General features: G+C 38.2%; 1 protein-coding gene across 2 annotated transcripts in view; it reads right to left on the bottom strand.

Moving 5' to 3' along the window:
- Window positions 1-24,714, bottom strand: part of edil3b (EGF-like repeats and discoidin I-like domains 3b) — a 158,496-nt gene extending 133,782 nt beyond the window's left edge. For both annotated transcript variants that reach the window (XM_041244836.1, XM_041244827.1), the window contains exon 1: window positions 24,359-24,714. In XM_041244836.1, the coding sequence (XP_041100770.1) occupies window positions 24,359-24,422 (64 nt within the window). In that variant the 5' untranslated portion in view covers window positions 24,423-24,714. The remainder of the gene's footprint in view (window positions 1-24,358) is intronic.
- Window positions 24,715-26,337: the final 1,623 nt, after the last annotated feature.

Raw genomic sequence — 26,337 nt, forward strand, 5'->3', positions numbered from 1 at the left:
TTTTTATACTTGTGGTTATAAATGACATTTATTCAGTTGTTTTAACCATTTGTAACCTTACAGAACATTTGTTGTATTGTTACTACCAAGAAATTATCAATGCAACTGTGGCCTAGATGAACTCTGGAAATATACATTTTATGACAACTGACCTCGACTGTAGATTTTACTTGAATTATACAAATACAAACTGGCATATTGCTCGCAGGTGTCAGAGTTGCCTTTCTGTACGCTAGCAGTTTCCATAACATTCTGCTTCCACTCATTTTTCTTGATATCATCAACATGCATTTTGATTAACAAGTTCCCCTTATCTAGTCAATGAGACAGGAACTGATGTAGATGGCCTGTGACAATTACATTTTTTAACTTGCATTTGGCCTTGCAAAAAAAACATTACCTGCAACTGAAACAAAAAGCCCACATGAAGATTAGATAAACAGCCAACAACCTCTATAACCAACAGCAGACAACTGAAACACAATATTAATGAAAGCATGTCTTTCGAATGTATCGAATGTTGTTTATCACATTAAAAGCTGGCAGCAGAATATATTGATTTTAAGTATTTTCATTACTGTATGAAAAGAATCACAACCATTTTGACCTTTAAATCAGCATTTTCATATAAATGCATTCTCTTTTGTTGAAGAGAATGAAATCTTTAAGTCACGTCATATATGTCTACCATAAAACAGCTCTATTCTTAGGCAAGACATGTTTGTTTTCTAAGAGTGACAGCTACACTACTGTGTAAAATGAACTTGTGACCCCCATTTTTCTGATGCAAAGGTTGAAACGCTTTACATACTAAATGTGAACGAAGACAGCTTCAGAGAAAAACTCCCACTATATGCAACCCTCCAACTGCCTGAATCTGTCAGCTCATATCATATCACCAGGTGTCCAGATAGGAGACTCAATGCAGCCAGCTCTAGATTTACTGTCAAAGGGAATGCATACCTGTCAGCTTTTGAAAACACAAACTCGGGAGTGAGGGGGTGGTAGTGCAAACCGTGATTTTTTTTTTTTTACTGTTTCCTCTGTAGTGCGGAGGTGGTGGGGGGTGGGAGCAGGTGCGTGGATAAAAATGTGAACTTGCCTTACGCACTGAATGCATGCCTGCCACAGGGCTCCCCTGGGTCCTAAACCCTTCTAGGTACAGACTGGGATTGCAGTAACCACACACTAGCCATGACTTGTAAACATTATAATAATAATCAGCACCTTTCATAGGTGGACCACCATCACAATGCACTTTACAAGATATGAGACTAGAGTGTGTGAACTATGCATCAGTTGCAGAGTCACTTACAATAACATTTCACCCAAAAGACAGCACAAGGAGATAAAGTGACTTGTTCAAGGACACACAGTGAGTTAGTGGCTCAGCTGGGATTTGAACAGGGGACCTCCTGTTTACAAGCCTGTTTCTTTAACCACCATGCCACACAGCACTGATGTAAGGGGGTTTAGCAGTAGGGTTTTGAGCAAAATATGGGAGAAAATCTGTCCCAGAGGAGAGCTGGGTAAAAGGGTCCAAAATACGGAGACTCCCAGTGAGTACAGGAGCGTTGACAGGTCTGGGAATAAAAATAATGATTCTTTTTTTTTTTTTTTTTAAACATGGAATTGCCAATTATTATTTTTTCTCATTTTCTCCCCAATTTGGAATACATTTGGCTGGAGCAGCTGAACCAGACAGAGAGAAGCAAGAAAGCATAACGAGAGGCAAGAGGTGTGCCGGAGGGAGTTATTTAGTGTTGCTCAGCCCTTGTATTAAACTTCCTTGTACTGTTTTCCCTGTGCTTGTGAGACAGCCCTCACTTCAGTGCTGCACAATGGACCTTGCCTCCTCTTCTTCATCGGAAGAGTCCTCACTTTCTGTTTGGTCCAAATAAAACTTGGTTTTGTATGCATTAAGCTGACAAAAAATGTCATGCCCTGTGGAAGGGGTGTGGGTAATTCACTGACTAGGAGACAGACAGGTGTAATTGAAAACACCACACAGGTGCCCATCTTTATTTTTAGACCAGTTCATACTTTTTCCGGCAGAGGGGACTGTTGACCGTGGGCTGCCTATCAACGATGATAGACAGCACCACGGAAATACCACAGCTGGTAAGCGAACAGCAAGTGCACTCGCAGGTGCTCAAAGAAATAATAATGAAAACAGAAGGTGAAAAGAACAAGGGAAAATAAAACAGTAATAAAACTACACATAAAAGGTGCTGCACTCGGCAGCGTTATCCCGGTCGCCGCTACCCGCACGACCCGGATCACCGTCCTACTCTGTCGGCTCCCTGCCTGCTCTACACAATAGTTCGGGGTCTGCCCAAGGGTTCTCCGCTGTCATTCTCTGACTTGTTCACTGTTCTCAGCTGGTCTCTCCGTCCTCGACCAGCGCTTCCGCACACACACAGCGCGTCTACAAAGGCAGAGATGAGGAAACAGCAGAGCATTTTTTATATAGGGCTAGCAATCTGCCAAGACTGGCCTCCCAGCCATTCAGAAAGGGGGAAAGTCCACACACCTACCTTCCCACCTCCCCGTGTCACTGCAATGACTCACAGGTGGTTGTTGGAAGGCTGCCGCCCTCTTCCTGCAGTACTGTGAACACGCCAGCAGAGTCAGCACAGATCTCTCCCTGCTACATGCCCACAACAACTTTTTAAAACAATAAACACAAGAGAGTTCCAATACTCTTAAAATATGATTGCTTAAGCAAACATGGAAAGTCTACAACATTTCACAAGTTTTGATGCTATTAATTTCCCTTCCAAGTTGAAAAAAGTGTAAAATGTAACACATCTAATTAAAAATGAGTTTATAATACAAACCCAAATTGATACAATGGTGTAGGAATTACAGACGGAAGCCAGGCCTGGTTCTGTTCATATGATTTAATCGAATCAGAAAATACGGTTGTGATCCAAGGTACAAATCCTTGACATTTTAAGCAAGAAGCTCTGCCATTAAGCCTAATATATTTTCTACCTGGCTAAGTCAATAGAAACCACTATATAGTATCTCAGCTATACTCATATGGCAATAATGAAATACATTTGTACAGTCCTACTGTTATATACCACAGTTAATCAGTGTTAATTGTAGTTCATACTTTTAGGTTTTAACCCCAATATAAAGTTGTGCACTGAAAATATGTATTCATTATGCTGTTATTTTGATTTGAACAGTTGCCTGGATACCTCAACTCATCATAACTCCACAGGAGTAGATTTTGGACAGTTATCCACAGTCATGCATACTTGAGCTGTCTGCAGGGGCATTGCTTCAAATATAATGCAGTGTTCAAGTAAAACAAACAAAACAAGCAAAAAGAAAAAAGGAATTCCCCTAACTTCAACTACCACTTTACACTTGATTGCGGCACAGGACTTACATAACATACCACATAATCTGTTGTGTAACATAATCGCATCCCATCAATTTAAAAATGAATACATACATTCTGGCAAGTGAGAAAACCTGCATATATTGCTACTTTTACTGCAAATTCAGAGTACAATTTAGGCAAAATAATTAGCAAAAGCCGAACATTGCAGCTCCCAGATTTGTAATTGTGCCCGCCTGTCAGAGCTGTTGACTCTAATGTGCTTGGGGTTAGGAGCTGGGTTTCTGAAGACAGCTCCACTGGCAGAGTGGAATAGACAACCCCATTACTGATGCTACAATATGCCTATGCACTTCTTAAACCTCTTCAGTTTGGGAGGCTTGAAAAGAACTCAAATTTAAAAGCTATATACAAAAAGTAAATTTCTCCTATTATCATCACAACTGCACAGAGGAAACATTAGTTTTTTTTTTTAAATCTCTCCATGTGGTTAGCGAGTTTTATTAATGTACATTAGGAATGGGATATGTATAGCTTTTTTAAATTTAAGTATTAGTAAATCTCTACTGTACATCTCAATACTGAAAAAAAATAAATAACAAAAATATCTTTTCAACAAAATGTTACTGGCAAATGAGATTCCTGGCATTTTCCATTAGTCAACAAACCAGCCACTGGAAACTGCAAGCAGGGAAAGTGTGCCTCATTACAGTTAACACTATATAATGAATAAAAATGCATTATTAAAAATAAAAAAGACCACAGTAGCCAGTTTCTAACTTTTTGGTAAATTAAAAAAAAATATAATACAACTTTTAAACACTAGCAAGAAAGAACTTAGATTTAGGCTGGAGAAATTCAATTAATGACCAGAGTTTTTTAACAAATGCTGTTATACTGAAACTGTCATTACTTGGTCAGAATCCGATCTTGTGAGACAGTCACAGACATCAACTGTGCCACAGAGACCAAAATAATAGGAACACCTCAGTTGAAGTCTAATTTACTAAGGACATAATTCTAACTGCTGCCCAGGAACTGCTGCTGTACTCAAAGAACAGTAAATTGGTCAAATGAATGGATGAATTTACACCAATTTCCCAAGCAAGTGTTGTTTTGCAGAGAATGAGAAGATGTTTCTATTCTTCAACACTGAAAGCTCACTGAACCACCTTCATTATCCCTGACGTCAAGAGCTACATTAGAACAAATCATTTTATTCAGCAAATGTTACTTTGTAAACATAACACGACAACTGCTGCATCTAGGTGCTGTAAAACTACTAGACACACGATCGCAGACACATTCAAGAATCCTCCCTAAACCCTTTATTTCTCATTTGATTTCACCTGTCAGGAAAGATCTCAGATATTCTGAAAGCCTGAAGGTGCAGTGTCACAAAGACGGCTGCAGTGGGTGACGTCAGACCAGAAACAGGAAATAAATGACAGAGAGGCGGAGTTTGGGTTTAATAAATGAACAGACAGCCAGAAAACAAACGATTATAACAAACACAAAAACACAGGACATAGCACATTTGCCAAAACAAAAGAGACAAACAAAACGGATTAACGCTACACGGTGAGCAGATATTTTAAATTAACATTATTTTATTATTTATTACCTCCATCTCCAATCCCGTTCTCCACTCACCAAACACACAACCCCGAGTGGGTGAAAACATGCAGCTTTTATGCAGCTGTACTGAGACTCGATTGCAATCGACCATTCAACTAGAGTCGTGGTACAATTGCACATGAATTAATAAAGTGCAATTCCCTGTGCTCACATATTATTACCTTTTACTTGCACGTGAAGTGCTGTGCAATCCTCGTGCCTAAATACAAATATACATTTTAAACACTTGTGTTACACGGACCCGTTTATATCCTGTGTACCAATGACTATACACCAACATTAATGCACAACATATAATACACATAGGGGTGGGCACTTTGCCACATGTAGTTACCAAAATATTAGTCTGTAAAACAGCATCAAACAACTTGAAGTTTACCAAGTCAACCTTAGCCAATGCTTCAAGTGCAGTGCAGGAAACAGGATCAGAGGACACAGACAGAAATGAAGTGGAGACAGACTTAGGACAGAGGTGAAGAGAATGGATGACCTAATTACGTTGTTGATGCATATCATTGGGATTTATAAAGAGCCGACTTGATAAAGTTTTAAGGCCAACTCATTTGTAAATTTTCTTATGTTCTTATCTTAACCTTTTTTTTCATTTTTTCTAATATTTGTTCCAACCATTAGCAACGATTTTATTGAAAGGATGACATGGTGTAAAACATAGCACTGAACCCCCACTCCCTACCACTGCCTCTTTAATTGAACTGCTACTCTGTATACTGCTAAGCACCACTGGCTTTCACTGCAGAAAAAAAAGAACATATAAATCAGTTCCAGCTCCCATTACTCCATCATAGACACTAAAGACATGTTAGATTGAGGGGAACTAAATAAGTAACTACAATATACAAGTAATTCAGTTCTAACTGTTTTTTTGCAGTGATTATTCTTGTGAATTGTGTGTGTATAAAATAACTAAATTAGACATTATTTAGTGACAGGGTGACATTACACTTTTAATTGTAACCCGAGTTGTCGTGTCTCTGATTTTTTAAAAAAATATTCTCCAATGTAAGTAAATCAAAGAGGGAATAACTTTTTTTTCAAATTTTGCTTGGGATCATTCGCCAGGAGAACGAGAATTTTTCTTCTAAGCATCGCAGTGTATCCAGTTAATGTTCCCTCCTTCAACAGTGCTGCTGCTCTGAAACGAGTGGGCACACAACCGACATTGTTGCAGGAGGATAGTGTGATCTTGATACAATGTGATCCTTAAATGCTAGCCAATGCTCCTGAGTACATTTTGAGAAATGCAAGACCCATGACAGCGATTAAGGATTTCAAATGAGTCAGCAGTATGTTTAAAAATATAACACTGCGGCATATTTATCAAACTGACTTTTTATTCATTGTCTTTTATATTCTACATTTTTTAATAGTTTTTTGTTGTTTTATTGTATTTTTTGTATTTATTTGTACAAAATGTATTTTAATTTTTTTTTTTTTTTTTGTATTTACTCCTATCAGCCTTTTTATTGTAATCTTTGATGTTCTGCATGTTAAAGCGCTTTGCGGCAACCTGTTGCGAAAGGCGCTATACTAAATATAGTTTTGATTGACTGATTGATTGATTGGCTAATCTACCCAACACCCACCAGTCTTTTAGCAGTCGCATGTTTCCACAACATCTCAATAGCAGTCATTAGAATAACACCTGTACAGTGAAGCTTGGGTCAGCCGTAAGGAGCTCTTGGCAGTCATTGAAGCCACCCTTCACTTTTGCCACTACCTCTGCTGCCTCTTACCAAGCAGCACTTCAGTGGCTGATATCCTTTAAGGAGCCGGAGGGACAAGTGCAGGCATTTGACAATGTGATCCAGCACCACGCCGGGGAGAAACATGCAAATGCCGATACCTTGTCCATTAGGCCTTGCTAGGACTGCGGCCATTGTGCAAGGCAAGAGCAGAGAGAACAGGCACTTGGCACCGGGAGGAGGGACTGGACAGGGGTCAAGGGGAACCAAGAGCCGACATGGTGCAGTGAGCTGACCCCGGTCAACGAAGGGGACTGGAGAAGAGGGCAGGAGGCTGACGAGAGCCTGGAGCCGATTCTCCACTGGCAAGAGCAGCAGCGGCAACCCGCCTGGGATACACCGGGACCGCATAGCACCGTACTTAGGGATGGGAACTGGGGGTGGACCACCTGCCACCCTGCCTGGAACACTTGGCTCATCACTGTTGTCACTCCTGACTCTCAATTTGCTGCAAAAGACCCCCACAGTCTGCAACCCAGACACATACGTGGCTGACCTGAGGAGCCCGACCCCCACAACCAGTGACTCTGTTTCCCCAAACCAGGAGGGGGCAAAATGGAGCCCCAGATTGTGCCCAACAACTGGAGGCTTAGAAGACCCAATGCTGTGGGCGTTCTATGTTGTACGTGTTGTGTGCGTTGTTAAGCTGTTATGCATGCGAGTGTGTATGCGCGGCCGGGAGTGAATGGGGTTAGTAAGATTGCATGGCTGCGGAGGACCGCATGTGTGCGGGTTGGTGGTGCACGTGTGAGTGGTGGACATTGGGATTTTAAAAAGTGTGTGTGACAGTTACAGTTCTGTTTGGTGGTGAATAAATAAAAGATGGTACTCACCTTTCAGTGACTTTATTGCTGGTGCCGTAAAGAAAAGGGATGGTGCTACAAAACATTCAATTAAAAATGTATTCTAGAGAATAAGCACTTTAGGAAGAACACATGGTGTTGACTAAAAATAAACGATAATATAAAGTATGTACCTTTTTTTGATCTAACTGGTGTTTTATTTAAATTACATCTCATTACTGAAAACGTTGCTGTCACTAACAACAGGGCTTGTTGATTCGGTTTTTCATGGCCAAGTGTTAGTGCTCCTTATGCATCCTGTATTCATGGGCAAACGAATACGGTAAATTCTCATCATACTGACATATTTCTATCCGAATGGTGTTTTATTCTACTTTGCTGTGACCATATGGTTGTTCACCTCAGGTAAAATATGCTTGGAATAGTTCATATCATTAAAACATACAGCATACTGGTTCTGTGCAAGTCATTTTTCAAATCTTCCGCATCTCATGGGACTTGGCTACGACACAGGAGCAGCTGCCAACTATGTGATATTGCAGGCCTAGCCCCTGGGTGACATTCAGACTAGTTTTTAAGGCAAGACTGAATGAACTGCCAAATGCAGCAGGGTGAGAGCAGATAGAGGGACATAAAAGATATTTCCTCAGCTACACGCTCCCTGTTTAGCCTTTTATATAAATTTAAATTCAATTTAAGACTCTATTATTTGAATCAAATAGTATTTCCCACTTTCACAGAACGACTGCCCCGCATGTATTCAAGCTAATCCATCATCTTTTTCTTTTTTTTTTTTGTCACTAGTGGTTATTTTCAGACCAAGAAAGTGCAACAGATAAAGATTTGAACTGTAATGCCCTGATGGGACATTTTTATGTCAGAGTGCAAGATTTCAGACAAGGGGATTTAGAACTACAGCACTATTTCATGACTTTGTATTACCTGCCTGTTTATGTGTTGATTTGTGATTTTTCAGTAGAAGGATTATTGCCTGTCAAACTGGTGAAGCCGTTGTAATACAGAGACTTATGTAAACCTGAGGATTAGGAAGCCGCCATTTCAACCTGTGCACTGGAGCAGCTTTTATTCAGTATTCATCATGATTCCCAGTTTAATATTGCAGCACCTCTCAAGTGCTTAAGTGCCTGATACCACCTGCTTCAAGAGGCTACACTGGAGCAGACGCTGTGAACATTTCACTGATGTGTATGTCATCTTAACTGTCTGACATTTTAGGTATCTGACAGTCAACACGCTTTATTAAACAGAAAGATTCTAGAGCCTAATAGTGGGCAGCATTTTGCAATCATCAGTATTATTTTTATTTTTAATTTTAATGTAAATCATTATCAAAATATATAACCCTCACTGTTATTTGGGTTTGTTTGTCTAAAACTATAATAGGAGGAAAAGTTTCTAACTACAATACATATGGGTTACTTTTCTGTTAACAGCTTTTTTTTTTTTTTTTTTTAGAACAAAGTCAAGTACTGTATTATGTGGACATGGGCTAAATGTTAGTAAACATAGTACAATAGGACATGTTTGGCTGCTAGTTTTATTTCTTTTTACAAATATTGTCCAAATTGCACAACTTTGAACCCTACAAATGAATACGTTGAATAATCAACCATATTGAGTGGCCAAAAAAGTTAGACAATGTAAGTAAAATCCTCCAGTCTGTAATGTATGTAAATGTATTTATTATATCCACTAGACCTACTGTATATAAGATGTGTGCATTTTTAGCAACAATCACGAAACATAACAGACATGACAGTGGGGGCCCATGCAAGAGGATTGTTCCTCATTGCGGTAACTGCATTGATCGATGTATCCATCAGGACAGTCTCCCGCGAGTTCCTGGAATGGCAATGTTTGTAAAAAACCATCACCCGCACGTAAGTGGGTCCTGACTGTCAAGCCTGTGTGTATGTCAAGCATTGTGACAAGCACCTGACATACCACAGTGGTCCTAATCACTGACCCTTCAACACTGGATGAGACACCCCTGAACACTCTACCTGGAGCTATGTGATCTTACCTACTGTGACACCCATTCTTTAATATTGTGAAATAAGGTTCAGCTTTTAAGGAAAGAGATTCAACAGGGTTAATAAAACCATCAAGTACAACATTGGTACAACAACCTACCGTAGCCCTTGGGCACAAGAGCAGCTGGTTCAGATTATTCAGCCATAACAGTTCATTACAATTAAACTTTTATATACATTATTTATAACAATACACCCCCATTTATTGGTAGTAACATGAACTAAGTGGTTACCTTTTCTTACCACCTAGTAAACCCCACAATAGTGAGTGAATGCAGTTATAGCACAATCAATTGATCTAAACAAAGGTGGATCTAATTACTGTTCTGCTGTTCTTCACTAAACAGTACCCTCCCTTGGCATTTTACATACTGCATTTGCGCCGTTACATGCTCTGTACATACGTGTTCAAATATCTCATTGGTGGTATTTAGAACCACTGTTTCTTAGAGCAATGGATTAGACAGATTTCCTCATTCTTTTGTTGTTTGCATATAAACACACCAAATGAGAGAGAGAGAGTGAGAGAGAGAGAGAAAGAGAGAGAGAGTTTAAAACAATGGACCACCTAAGGCTGACAGGCACTGCAATTTCCCTATGGGTTTATGCTATCCAAAGGCATAGTTTTTATGATTTACATACTTTCCACCCACTCAACTTCAATAATGACCTATTCTGGCTTGTATATCTGCTGTCATATGCAATTTTTTTTTTTTAAATATAGGCACCAAATTGTTAGAATGATAACACCATGTAACACAATTTTTGTTCCTGGGTAGTAAGTGTTATTTCCTAATTGCGTATGCCTCAAAAGTATAGAAAATGGCTATTATTCCCCACAAACTTTGCTTTTGTGACCAGGACAGTGATATTTTGAAATGTACCTGTTTCCAATGAGAAAATGGGCGAATTTGTGTCTTTTCGTTCACATAAAGTCAGAAAAAAACAACATATGAATCCAAATTAACATGTATTTATACTAAAGTAATACAAAAATGACTACAAAAGATTTAGAAGTGAGTAGTTTTTCGAGGTTTACGATTATACTGTAAATCACTTTCACGAATCAGCCCCCAAATGTAGTCTCCCGTCATGTTCTCGTTATACTGTCCTTGGTAGTGGAGTTCAAAGTCCAGTATATCCTGGTGGAAGCGCTCGCCTTGCTCCTCCGAGTACGCTCCCATGTTCTCCTTGAATTTATCAAGATGAGTATCAAGGATATGGACTTTGAGGGACATCCTACAGCCCATTGTACCGTTGTTTTTCACCAGAGTCTCAACCAGCTCCACATAGTTTTCGGCCTTGTGATTGCCCAGGAAGCCCCGAACCACTGCGACAAAGCTGTTCCAAGCCACTTTCTCCTTACTAGTAAGCTTCTTGGGGAATTCATTGCACTCCAGGATCTTCTTTATCTGTGGTCCGACGAAGACACTGGCTTTGACCTTTGCCTCAGACAACTTAGGGAAGAAGTCCTGAAGGTACTTGAAGGCTGCCGACTCCTTATCTAGAGCTCTGACAAATTGTTTCATAAGGCCCAATTTGATGTGCAGTGGTGGCATCAGCACCTTCTGGGGGTCCACCAGTGGCTCCCACTTGACGTTGTTCCTCCCCACAGAGAACTCAGTCCGCTGTGGCCAGTCCTGCCTGTGGTAGTGCGCCTTGGTGTCCCTGCTGTCCCAAAGGCAAACATAGCAGGGAAACTTGGTAAAACCGCCATGGAGACCCATCAGGAATGCCACCATTTTGAAGTCTCCTATGACCTCCCAGCAGTACTCATCATACTTCAAGGAGTCCAGCAAGGTCTTGATGCTGTTGTAATCCTCTTTGAGGTGCACCGAGTGAGCCCGGGGAAGAGACGGGTACTTGTTACCATTATGGAGCAGCACGGCTTTGAGGCTCCTGGATGAGCTGTCAATGAAGAGGCGCCACTCATTCTGGTTACAGGCGATTCCGATTGCCTCGAACAGACTGGTCACATTGTGGCAGAAGCAGAGCCCATCTTGATGGGTGAAGAAGCTAGAAAAAGGTTGGTGACGCTTCCTCTGATCTGCGACTTGCACACTTTCATCCAACAAGTTCCACTGCTTGAGCCTAGACGTCAAAAGCTCGGCATTGGACTTGGTGAGACCAAGATCTCTAATCAAGTCGTTGAGGTCTTTTTGGTTGGGGTAGTATGGGTTTCTCTCCTCAGCTCCACCTCTGAAATTGTTATCTGGATCTACAACGTCTTCCTCGCTCTCTGACTTGCTGCTCCCTTCTAAAGACGGCTGCTCTCTCTCCGGAGGAGTGGGTACGGGGAGCTCATGGCAGTGTGGCACCGGGGCAATGGATGAAGGAAGGTCCAGATACGTGATAGAAGGTGCATTCTTGCCAGTCCGACGTTTGGAATGGTCCACGATGCAGAAGTAGCAGTTGCTTGAGTGGTCAGTGGGTTCCCGCCAAATTCTTGGGATAGCAAACTTCATGGCTCTCTTTACCCTCTGTACCATCCTACAAAAATACATTTATTCTACCCATGACTAATGTGTAAGAGATTCTCGCAACATTTTTCATATATGATAGATTTTTTCAATAACATTGAAAATTGTAAAACATTTTAAAATTAAAAACTTTTACAATTTAAAAAATTTTAACAAATTTTATAACATAAAATTCCGGGCAACTATTGTCCATCTTCCCTTCCAGAGATTTTTTTGCAGTGCTCGCAGGTGAAATGAGGTGCCCAGGGTTTGTCTTGATCCCCGACAGGCATGCCAAAATATGCCTTGTAGGCCTCACACATCTTAGCAGATGCTTCCATGGAGTACTTTTCCCTCTTGTCTTGATAAATTGGCCGCAGACATAGCAAAATGTGTCTGCCCGATGCTTGCAGCCTCTTGATGCCATCTCAGAAAAATGCAGATATGTGTCCACTTAGGCAGCTGGAACTAAACTGAACTGGTGGGCTTAAGGCCTCTGTATATATACTACTATTTATATTACTGGAAAGTTCTAGAAAGTTCTAGATGTTACTCCAAGTTTACTCAGCACTGATCTGGAATGTTCTGGAAAATAGGTACATTTCAAAATATCACTGTCCTGGTCACAAAAGCAAAGTTTGTGGGGAATAATAGCCATTTTCTATACTTTTGAGGCATAAGCAATTAGGAAATAACACTTACTACCCAGGAACCAAAAAATAAAATAAAAAATTGCTGCACGTGTAATATGCTCCTAAAAACACATCACTTTTTGAACTTCAAGGCTCAGCTTTCACTGATAGCATTTTATGTATTATCATAATGAGAACTTGAAGGTAACCTGCCCTCCCTCCCTCTTCTATTCACCTCACTGTAGCCTATTTCAATGTATTATAAAATAATTTGCTGCCATTTAATGGTACATTTGAAAAGCGGTTTAAAAATACATGATCTTAGATGCAAGAAACACATCCCCAGGTGATATGGTTGCTTCACTTTGATGGAGTTAATGAAAAGAATTTCTGTCACAAATAGCTCATATGGAAAAGTGTTTGCTTGTTGTCATGAGACACAGAAATACAATCTGTTGATATCTCAGGGGATGTCCAGAGTATAAGAAGTAACAGCAATGTTTCAAATGATTAAAACAAAAGTCTAAAAAAAGTCTAAAAAGTCTAGCACAACCGAACAAAAATAATTCTTCACTTGAGCCATGCTGCAACATAAACAGTTTTCACAAAACATTTGTAAGCAACAAGTTATGTCTCATACTGTGCAGTCCATAAATCGGAGACAACTGTACATTAATATTACACTGACATTGGCATCGATGCCACTTTAATAATAGAATTGTGTGAACAAAGAACTGAAGGCTTACTTGAAAGAATCAAGGAATATACATTTATTAACTGAAATATCTTATTTTCAGTTGTTTTTTTGTTTAAATATAACTTTCATAAAATTCTTTAAAATGCACTAATGCATATCTTTCATGGACGCAATTCTGAAGCTGACCCTATGATTCTGTTTTGCAATAGCAAATTTGCTGCCAGCTGATTCACAAGAAAGTGCTTGATGAGCCTTTTTTTTGTTCCTGCCCACTGGACTTCCCTTTCCGAAGTATCTTTTAAAATGATAATTGTTCTATGAGTGTTTCAAATGTTGACAGATCAGATTTCTGAAATCATCTTTTTTGAAAACTTTTCACCAGCGCATCCACACATATACAATATGAATCAAATTATCTGTCACCTACATTATAAGAGGGAAGTTTGTTGACTGCTCCTCGAACATACAGTATCTCATTCTTTGTAGCTTTTCTCCACATTTAACTTTGAAAGGTTATAAGAAGAATGCATGAATGCTGAAAACACATTAAGCATTGGAAAAGCAACAAGGGGTTATAGAATAATTCTTCTGGGAAATGTAAAAGAAATCAGGACTCCCACAAGCCTCGCAGTCTCTTAGGAGTAAATAGGAGTTATTTAAAGAATGAGGAAATTTCTGCTTTGACAATATGGCCCCTGATACAGATGATCTGCTCCAAATGATCTGACTTTTAAGGACTCTGACAACATCTGTAGTTCAGTTTCTTGTTCATGTTAGCCCCCTTTAATACATAACTGCTACCATGTGTAAGTAGCAGACACGCCCGACTCAGTACAGTTACTAACACAATGCAGGTGTCAGTATTGTGAACCACAGCCTACACCCACAACCAATAGAACTGAATCTCATAACAAATTCCCTTCCATATGCTACTGCATGAACACTTTTCAGAGCAACCAACAGTTATCTATCTATCTATCTATCTATCTATCTATCTATCTATCTATCTATCTATATATATATATATATATATATATATATATATATATATATATATATATATATATATATACGTTAGGTACAAAAAGGTAAATCCATTTCAGCAGGTGTTTTGTTGTGTTATTTTGTCCTAGAGTGGATCGAATTTGGCAAAAAAGAAGGTTTCTTCCAAAATCTAATTTTCGAGATGAGGGATACAGCAGAAATTTCTTAAACAACACAGGCAGGAAAACATAAATTACTCATCAAAATGTAAAACAACCATTTGGGGGAGATTAGTGGCAGAGAAGTCAAGTGCTGTTGTTTGTTCCAAACTAAGATCTGGTTCTCCTGAATAATAAAGTGAACAGTTGCCTCCTGAGGAAGAATATTTTATTCAGGGCATATATATTATTTATAATAGAGTTATTTATTTATTTATTTATTACTTTGTTTAAGCTTGAAAACGCATGAAAACTGCAGCAACATTATGGGTTTTCTTTTCACATATTTAAGATTGTGCAGAACATTGCAGTAAAACCATGGATGTTCTAACATGCTTTACCCCATAAGAGTCTGATAGCTTAGTTACTTCAAATAGGGAAATAAGTAAATAAAAAATATTAGACCATCACTTTTATGCACATGTAACAGTGTATGTGACATAGAGACATACATACATACGTATTTACAAATGGACATATAGGAGCCAGCTGATATTGCCAATGTAAACAATAACACATGTTTCTTTAAATATCTACTTACACCTCAAGAAGAGACCTGAGGTCTTGAAAACAGGTGCTTATATAACGCAGTTCATTATTATTCATTTCTTAGCAGATGACCTTATCCAGGGCAACCTACTATTATTACAGGATATCACGTTATTTTTACATATAATTACCCATGTATACAGTTGGGCTTTTACTGTAGCAATCTAGGTGAAGTACCTTGCTCAAGGGTACAGCAGCAGTGTCCTCCACCTGGGATTGAACCAACAACCGTCCGGTCAAGTCCAGAGCCCTAACCACTACTCCACACTGCTGACCTAATAAACAATATCAACTCCTCAAATATACTAACACTGTTACCTTGACAAACAGCATAAACACAAATCTCCTCCTTATTCCCAGACTATGACCCTCATAACGTGTTAAACAAAATAATCTAATTTATCACAATTGGTTCTCTAGATAAATGTAAAATCCTCATTTCTAATAAGGCTGTATTCAGGCAGTGACTTTGATGATGAGCCAAGTGCTCCTATAAGTGCCAGCATCGATGTAACCAGAAAAGAGACTGGAAAAGTAAGACTTGCATCAATGCTCTATACTCAGCTCTGAAAGAGGCCTAAATTATTTGCAGTCTTGTGCAAATATAGTTTCAAAGGCACTATTAATACACTAAATGCATGTAACAGGACTGTAATTCTTTTCACAGCCCAATCCCATATAAATAAATAATAAAAAAAAACCTGCAGGATCTGCAAAACCACTCAAGATCACAATTACCATTTTCTGTTTTTCCAGTTAACTCCAGCAGATGATTTCACTAACCCCTGTGCTAGCAGGCAGCAGCTCCACTCCACTGAACCCATTTCAATGCACAGTCTGTCTACAGAAGAACAACTGGCCTAGCACGCAATCTGTATGTGTTTTTCAATGAACAACCCCTTTTCACAGGCTTTCATTGCTTGTAGTCCTCTATTATGGTTGCAACTAGTTCAGTTATCGATTGTACATCACTTTTATTAGTATAAGCTGAATACATATAGAAAACACACTGGCTTTTGAGAACACAGAGGTGATATTTGTAAACTGAAGGTAAAGAAAGTTCATCCTACAGGTCAGTTCAGTCTCCATTGTTTGTTGTGCTGCTGCATCAGTCTCTACTTAAGGAATGTGAACTTGATTACCTCACTGAAAATGAACCATAATCCGCTGGGTTACAGAACTGCCTGGGTTCTGCAACTGGATAAACAGTGACCCAGATATTAGGTTAATAATAATAATAATAATAATAATAATAATATCTTTATGTAGCACCTTTCATAGTGGACCACCATCGCAAAGCGCATTACAGAGGTAGGCTGTGAACTGTGCATTACATGGAGAGTCACTTACAATAGGATGTTGTTTTAACATCTCATTCGCAGGATGCAGCACAAGGAGGCTAAGTGACTTGTTCAGGGTCACACAGTGAGTCAGTGGCAGTGGTGGGATTTGAAGCAATGACCTTCTGGTTATAAGCCCTGGACATTATCCACGAGACCACTCCTAATGCTTAAAGAAGTGTAAAAGGAAGGGAACAGAGTTTTTCGCATACTTGACGTTTTCCATGCTGCTTTAAATATATAGTTTGGATTAAATTTGAGGAATTTGGGGCATTTGCCCACACATTGGTCAAAGCTAAATTTGACAAACTACTGGTGCAAAAATCCCTTACTGAGAAACATTTTTTTTTTCTATTAGGTTTGACTGATTTTAACAAAACTATTATTCATGTCTGCATCCAAATGCCAGATTCTGATCTTGCATAATCTGAAAATCTATGATGAGCTGTGGATGATCAGTAAAATAGTACAGTGGTAAATCAAGACTGTCCAATTAGTGGACATTAAAAATCCCATGGAAATATTCCAAAGAGAAGAGGTGTTTATCCAGATGTTCTGGTAAAATACAGATTACATTCTGATTTGTCTAAATCTCCTGTCTTCAAAAGCCTTTAATTCCACTATAGAAAATGAAGAGGGGGTATACTGTACCCTCAACTTTACACACACATGTTATAGTCAGTACATCTGTAATGATTGTTGTTGCTTCATCCACAGAAAACTGCTCCAGAAACACATATCTGCACATTAATCTAATTCTAACCTTAATCAGTATTTTAGTCACTATCAGATTACTAAATTAGTATTCAGTCCCCCAGTGGAATGATTGAAGTGAAAGTCTCCATGCTATAGATTAAATTCAAGGTGTGGATTCTTTCTTACCATTAATAATAGAGGATGAATTGACAAAATGCAACTATAATGGCTGGTACTACCTTTCAGCCCAACACTTTTCATCCTTCTTATTTTCTTTTCCTTCAAAAAATACTGTTATCCAAATGTCTGTGTCTGTGCCATTAATGTTGATAAATGTAGCTATTTCTATTTAATTGCTGATTAAGCTAAATCAACTGAATGGCCTCTATGTTCCTTTTGTGTATCATCATGCAATGACCTTGCCTGTCCTCATGCATGAACTGCTCTTATCATTAAAACCCCAAGGGTCAAGAACGGTGCTTGTCGATTAAAGCACTCTAAACTGGCCTCCACTGGGCTGGTAACCTAATGTACTGTTTTGTTCCCAATCCTTAACTCAAGTAAAATAAGTGGTTTCTTCCTGAACTGCTGTATGATTTAGGAGCAAGTTTCACAAACTGTTAAAATGCCTCCTTACAAGAAACCAGCATAACTGTGTTTATAATGGATCAAAAACTGTGTCCACTTAAATGTTTTGTATAATGGCAGGTAAAACAGCAGCTGCTGCATAATTTCCATTTCATTATTACTTGAATTAGCCATTTGATCAATGTTGCATGAACATTTTGAGGAATATAATCTATTTAAATTCATATATATAAAGTGGTTATCGTATAGTATTATATATATATATATATATATACCATGAATTATTTTACGCAAATATGAAATAGTTTAATAAAAGTTGAAAGAGTACCTGCCACACGCAGACATTAAAAAAACACCCATATTCATCCTTTTTTAGCTTGTTTAGTGGGAGAAAAAAAATAAATGCTTCATCCCTTCTCATGGGAAAATCAATAGAAAGAACATAGAGATGCACTGAGTCAAGTTACAGAACTTATTGTAATGACTTTATTTCTCAAATTAGGTTGCACTTGGGCCAAGAGACTCCTCCTGTGCAGCCTTCTACAACTTCGGAAAAAAACAGAGTCTGATTTCATTCCCCATAGGTTCAGAGCTACATTAAGAGAAAGTAGGTGAAGCCAATAGGTCCTCCCAATATGCATAGATATTGTTCTGTTATTTTAGTCAGCTTCTCATTGTAATCATATGCAGTACTTCACAGACTGTCTCAGCCAATCGTGTTCACAGTAGAGCGCAGTTATCCTGCAGGTATGGATCTTTCCCATGTGGTTTCACAATCCTAGAGGTCTCTCAGAAAAAGAAGGATGGCATCACAAGTTTCATGTACGGTGGTCTTGATTTATCAAGATATTTACACCATAAATGTATTTACACATTAAGGAAATGTATTATTAGAAAACTAGTAATAAGTAACTCAAGATTAATTGAAGGCAGGGATAGGGCAACTCTGGCACTTAAGGAACAAGGCTTGTTTCCAACCAAGTAATCATTATTTCCTTACTGAGCAAATAAAACCTCCATCCAGTTGTTACTGCAGCTACTGCATTACACTATACCTGTAAAATCTGATGTAGAATGGCATTCCAGGGCTGGCGTTGCCCATGCCTGATTTTAGGAGTGCAAGGGTATGACTAAGATGTTTGGTACTGGTTTTGTAACCTCAATAGTTTGATTTTCTTTTCACAAATAAACATGTCCAGACCTTGATGAAGTGTCAGCATGCTTGTTAAAAGAATATGTTGTATCAGCACATGTGGAAGTCCCGGGTCATTTGTCAAATGGGGCAAAGAACACATCCAATACAAAATTCCAGCAAGAGCTTGTAGTTACAGTGAGAAACCCTCATATGGACACCACATTCCCAATGGTGTACTGCAATGAAAGCTCCTCTTGAAAACCTTGCGGAGAATGTTTGAAAGGCAAACAGAAAACCAACTGTAGCAGGGTTGGATGGTTGAGTGTTTACTTGACTGCACCACTGATGTCTCAACATGAATTCTGCTATATCTAATTAAAATATGAATGATGGACTATTTTGTCAAAATACCACATTTTAATGAGATCCTTAAGAAGTTTGATCATCCTTTTGATGTAAGCAGCTTCTCAAGCTTACACAAAGAGAATGACAAATGAATGTGCTTGTTACACTTTTACATGATGAACAGGACTCCCCATTCAGAGCCTCTGGCTTGGGATCACATAAAAGGCTGCACTGTGTAGTTAGAAAAAAATGAGAAAACATGATGTTACGGGGGATTGTTTCTTTTTATATTCCAGTCCTTTAACTAAACAAAAGGTTTTGTTATATGATGTACAGTACACATGGTTTCCCAAAATGTAACCACTGAGAACAAGAAAAAAAAATAAATCAATTGGTTGTCCTGAACAACTACAAACCTTATTTGCCTAGCCATTGAAGTGAAGCACCAACTAAGAGGGATCCTGCTCGTGTAAGCTGTGATGTATGGCACAAACACACAGAAGGACAAGGCAATCCTGCTTTGAGAAATGCTGTATGGTGCTTCTGTTCACTGGTGTCTACAGTGCTCAGTTTGTGCTACTTATAGGATTTGCAAAAAGCAGTGTTCTTTTGGGTCTTTTGGGGTCACACAGCAACAAAGAATGTATCGTGCAACCTTTGTAAGAAGGTGAAGACTAACTGTAAGTAGCCACTTATAGCACAACTACTTAAGAGAATATAGCGAGGGTGATAAGACAGCAAATGTGCATTTATTGTAAAACAGCATAAATCGTCACAGGCCAATGAGTTTAGAGCATATGTTCAGTGTATCTTTAAAGCCTCTAAAGGCAATTATAACATAAGGATTTAAGAGAATTACAAAGGATTGAAAGACCCAAAAGAAAACCATTTAATAACACTGCTGGGAGAGCATTCTATGGACCTTGACACATGAAACTGCTGTGATTGCTATTCTAAAATAAAACACAGCTTTGCAAATCTTGTCAACATTTCTAAGAAGCATTTATGCAGTATAAGAAAAACATGTTAGTGTTAGTGGAGACAACCTCTTCTCCAGCTAAACAAAGTATCCTTAACTTTGGTCCCTGTGGGCAATTATAGAAACCACTGTAAAAGTCTGCCTCCTCAGCACAGAATCTGTCACAGAGGCTGAATCCAGCAAGGCTGGGGATCAAACCTGAATGGAGTCTTAAAGGCCCCCCTGCTAACCACCAATCCATTTGATATGGTCACAATACGTTTTAAGTGGAGTTTAACTCAAGAAGTGAATAGTAGGATCACAGAAAAGAAAGACAAAACACATACATGTCAAATAAACCAATGAACCAATCCAGTGAACTTTTACAGAGGCGGTCCTGTAGCTACTTGCTGAAGCATGGTTTGATATACAGTCTGCAAGCTGAGTGGAAGGCATCCTTGCCACACCCCTGACCATGTCCTAAAGCACTTCATCGTTTAATTTATAAAACTGGGAATGGAATGGTCCAGGACCAAAGTAGCCTCCCCTGCTATTCATATGAATTTATTGGAATACCCAACTAACTCTGTGTACAATGCATTGCACAACTGACATTAATAAGCTCTGTGAGGGAAGCAGTGCATCATTATATTAAAAGCCATTTGTGCGCTTTTAAACACTATTCTGAGCTGTTATAGTGACTATAATCTGTTAATAATGTGTATAAAAAGCTGCAGGTCACATGTGAACTCTACATTATTGGTTTTTGGCCTAACCTTAGAACCCATTTTAGTAGACTATCTGCAACAGCATTTTGGTTTTTTAATTTAATTTAATTTTTTTTTACTTAATTGAAAAAACATACTGGGCATAAGAAATTAAACTGCACTGAATATAACCATTAATCAAAGCTGTGGCTAATTATCACTTAGAGAACGCACGCACTGATGCTGAGAATGTGTGAAACACTTTTGTATATGACAACTTCACTTGAAAAAAAAAAAAAAATGACAGAATTGTACAGCACCATCATTTACCAAAGAATCAGCTATTGACATAGCATTTGGCCAGGACTCAATCTCATTTACTGCTTCATAAATCATCCTTTAACCCACATGAGCACCTGCAAGAGCATTCTGTGCTTCTTCAATGTGTTGTGTCCTGCATAAAAGGGCTCTCTCTCTTTTATCTTAAACCAAAGACAGTACAGATATATACATACATACGGATTTGCCTTCATACCCAGTCCTCACCGAGCAATTAATTTACATCCCAAAGGTAGTTGACACATTGATTATAGGAAAGATGACATTATAAGGGCTTGTAGTTGTTTTTTTTTTTTTTTTTGTTCTTTTAGTGAAGTACCTTATTGTATGTGATGTATTACATGTACTACATGTGAAGGCTTCTCTTTAGACATCTAATATGTACTAGACAAAAAAAGAAATCTGAATTCTATATCTGCGCATTTTTTTATATTTTTTCACAGATTGAATTTGATAAGTGATATGAGAGTCGTAGAATGACTTTATCTAACTACATATAGTAAACATGAAGAGCAACTATATTTAAAAGGCTTAAAGAACACAATGTGCTAAAGCAGTTCTTAGAGTATGTACATGTGCAGTATATAGACTACACTATGGTATTTGCTTCTTCTGTATTTTCAGCAGTATTCACCGGCTATTACAGCCCTTTACTACTGCGGTAGAAAACACTATTTGGTACTGTGGAATATTGAAGTAAACTGCCGTTTTCCAAAATAATCTCAGTGGCACTGTACTTAACAAACAATGCCAATGGCAAATATTAATAACAATAACAATAATAATAACAATAATATACCTTTTTAAGTTTCATTTAGAATAACATAATTGTTTAGTATTCATTTTGTAATGAAAGGGGCTCTGTATTTACTAGGATTATTATCAGTGTGCCTGTGCTTCTAGCAAGTACAGGCTGCTTGGAAAAATCCACGGGCAATCTGTTGAAGAGTGTTTTACACTGCCTGCAAATGGTTATGAAAGTTATTGGATTTGATGAATAATTTAGGAGCGGTTTTAATATTCAGTTTGATGATCGTTCCGCTACTTCAATTTAAAAATGAAAAGTTTAAATATATATATATATATATATATATATCTATATATATATATATAATATATATATATATATATATATTATATATATAATATATATATATATATATTATATATATAAATAAATAAATAAATAGATATAGATAGATAGATAGATAGATAGATAGATAGATAGATAGATAGATAGATAGATAGATAGATAAATAAATAACTTTTGCTACACTCAGTAACTAAATCATGATGCGGATTGTTATTTTGTAATCCCTGTGATTAATATGCTTTAATTCTTCGGGAAACTGTTTCGCAAGAGAACTATATATATAGTTCTCTTGCGAAATTACAAAATAACAATCCGCATCTTGATTTAGTTACTGAGTGTAGCAAAAGTTATCTATCTATCTATCTATCTATCTATCTATCTATCTATCTATCTATCTATCTATCTATCTATCTATCTATTTATTTATTTTATTAATAATCTAAGTAGCAGTGAGATGGCATTAGCATATTTCCTAACCAAATATGCAATTACTTGCGAGAAGTTGTCGCAGTGGGTCCTCTATACGCAAGTCAAGTACAGACACTACAATTCAATTATCTTTAATAGCTTACTGATGCTATGTATTGCGCACATTCTTCTATACTGCGCATAATGTGCTGCGGCTGTTAAGAATCCAAACAAACAGGGTAATTAACACGTGCATTTGCGTGTGATTCATTACACAGGTGCTCAGTGACCGCCGCTCTGCCCGACGCAATGGGATCACCGAGGGACTGTGCACACGAGACTCGTACTTTCCAGTCGCATTCTTAGTCATGAGGTATCAGACATATGGGCAAATAATAAATCAGGAGTAATCTGGAAACCGTATAAATAGATCGGTTTTCGGACGAAATTAATGTGCGCATTATTAATACGCACTCTTCACATACAGTATAAATTCCACACACTAGTTTGTCTAGGCTGATAGCACAGTAATTACCCTCATGCATCTAATCAATTGAAAGGAAACATACTAATCTTGTGGAATTATGTTAAAACAAACAAACAAACAAACAAAAAAAAAAAAACCCACAAAAAACAGTGCAGAGACGATTAATATATATATTATATATATATATATAATATAATAAAATATATATATAAAATATATACCCACAAATATATATATATATATATTATATGATGTCAAAATGAGACCGATTTTAGTGTTCTCATAGGTCTTATACCGAAACACTACACAGTACAACCTTGAAGCTTGATCTACGACATGAATCGAACGTAGATGCTCGGTACTATTGCTTTTTTATCCAGACGTAAAAATCGGTTAACTCTATATAATCACCATACTACAGTTTTACAATTGTAGGGACATGCAGAGTCGACTCATCTTGACTTCAAAGTGTAACAAAACTGCTCCTTCCCTCCGAGGTTTCATATAATCGATATAAAGGTAAAAAAGTCACCATTCTGTTTAAATCCATTTAAGGGCAGGATATAATTATATATAAGGTATATATATATATATTTCCAAGAGTTTAAGGTCCCCAGGGGGTAGTATCTATATATAATATATATATATATATATATATATATTATATAATATATCTATATATATCTATATATATATATATAAATTCGACAACTACCCCCATGGAATTTGGAATTTAGAACACTCTACGTTTAAATACGAACTGCACTTTACAGATTACCGCAACCAAAATACAAACAAATAAAAAAGGTACAATAATGCCCGCACCAAATGACAGTGCTGGGTGTAGTAACGGGATAGGAATGAAATGTAACCCAAGACAGTGCTGGGTGTAGTGACGGGATAGGAATGAAATGTAACCCCACATTCGAAAGTTGCTCACTGAATAATAAGACAATACCTGAAACGCCACATTCAAAGAACCGAGACAAAACAGAAGCTTTACTTTAATTTTACTCAACATGAACCACACCACACTTTACTATACCTTTAGCATCCTGCTGAAAAAAAAAAAAAAAAATCTTACTTCAATTTAACCCACTTGCTTCTTACCTTTAGCTAGATGCGGGACAGCGGCGCTTATGCAGAGGATGAGAAAAGCAAATAAAGGTCTCATGCTTTTAAATTTGTGGATTTTATTTCTACAGTCAGCAGGAATGTTCTTCTGCTCCCCTTCGACACTTTGTGTCTGGATAATGAGAACAATATGAACAATTATCCCGTCAATTGTTTTCTGTAAGTCCTGTTGGAGAAGGCACCTGCCCCCGCACTAGCTTTCCTGTCACTGCAGTGGTGCACTAACTATGCCATAAAGAAGCGAATGCAAGCCAGCCCCTATTTGACAGCGCACTGTATACAAACAGTAAGACTGAACAGCACCGCACGCTACAGACTGTCTCAGTGTTCCAACTGGGGCGCTGTCTTACCGGCAGACAAACCCGTGCTCCTCCCCTGCACGTGCTGCTGCTGCCAATACAAAGGCATTTTAAATGAGTCTGGATAGGGCCAGCAGTGCCTTAATCCCCCCCCCCCCAACACACTCTTTTTTCCGACATCACCAGCAAACAGAGACAGGGGTGAAGGGAGGCTAGGAGGCACACCATTCACCTACGCTTCATAATACAGAACGCATTGTTTAAGCATTGTACGCAGGCTATTAACATACACCAGGAGGCTAATATGCGTTTTAACCCCATTGATCTTACAATTCCATAGGCACACATTGCATTGTATTTGACCTAAATGAGTAAATTCACATTCAGTATACATATCCTGTTGAAAATGCCAGCAATGCTGCTTCTTTGTTACTGGGCACCCAGCAGGTATATGTAGTAGAATCCCACAGGTCTGCAGCAAACAGACCAATTTAGTTTTATAGCTAACAAACAGTTCTTTGAAATGTTACAGAAACGGGATGTTTAATAGACCTGTTGTGTCTCCAATGATCTCCATACAATTAAGAAGGAAAAAAAAATCTACGATTTAAGAAGCTGACACCTAGCCTGAATACAATCTTTACTCAAGCAATTTTTTTGTTGTAAGCAATGATGTTTTTTTTCTTCACTATAAATTACAGACACTGACGAAGGCAAAACATTTTACTGCTTGACTTGGGACTCGATTTGATAACCCTACTATATTATTTTGGGAAAAGCCACACAGCTGGGGTTTATTGGAGCCTTTCACCTGGAATTCCCATTGGAAAGCATCAACCACCTATCCCTGGTTATTTCTTATGAGATGTGCTTACGGATTAATATTATTCTCATAATTGTAAATTTACCTGAAAACCAGAATATGTATAGGATACCAAAAACATAACTATACAATTGAGATCCAACTTTGAAAGATTATAGTCACTCTTTAAAGTCTTGTCATTGTCTTGATGTGCAATAAATCCATGTCATATGACACAATCAGGAAAGCATTGCACACAATCATATCCCCATCTTCTGTCTGGTGAACCTTGTGCCAGTTCAGAACTGTTTATCTATTTAACTGTGTAGTTCTTGTTAACCTTTTAGTACTGTATCTTTGCCATTAACATAGCATTTTAAACTTATACATAGCAACTTCTGTAACACTGTCAATAGGGTCTAGGCAGCTCGACATCACTGATTCAACATGACAAGTCTTCAAAGAGTTACATGAATTTTCTGGAGCAACTGCAGCATTCCTTAATGATTACTGCCATCAATTCCTTATGGGAAGCTGTGGGTGGAAAACTGCAGTGAAGTCTGTATCTCTAGAATGGAACCTAGAGTCATCACTTATTCCTTGTGATCCAGTAATGTGCACAGTCTTGGATAGGAGAGCATCTGCCAATGAAATGCCAACTATCAACCCTCTATTGAAACATATCGTGCCCACTGCCTTGCTCGTCGTGACTGAAACAAGTGCCTTATTCACACAACCTAAATACGGGTGATCATGACATGCTGAAAATGGGAATACAGAAAATGGGTTTCTACATGTGTGCGCGCTGATTGCACGTTATCACCCCCTGCAGGGGATGAAATCCCCGGTGATGG

The sequence above is a fragment of the Polyodon spathula genome, chromosome 1 (genome assembly GCF_017654505.1).
Source record: "Polyodon spathula isolate WHYD16114869_AA chromosome 1, ASM1765450v1, whole genome shotgun sequence".
Lineage (NCBI taxonomy): Eukaryota > Metazoa > Chordata > Actinopteri > Acipenseriformes > Polyodontidae > Polyodon > Polyodon spathula.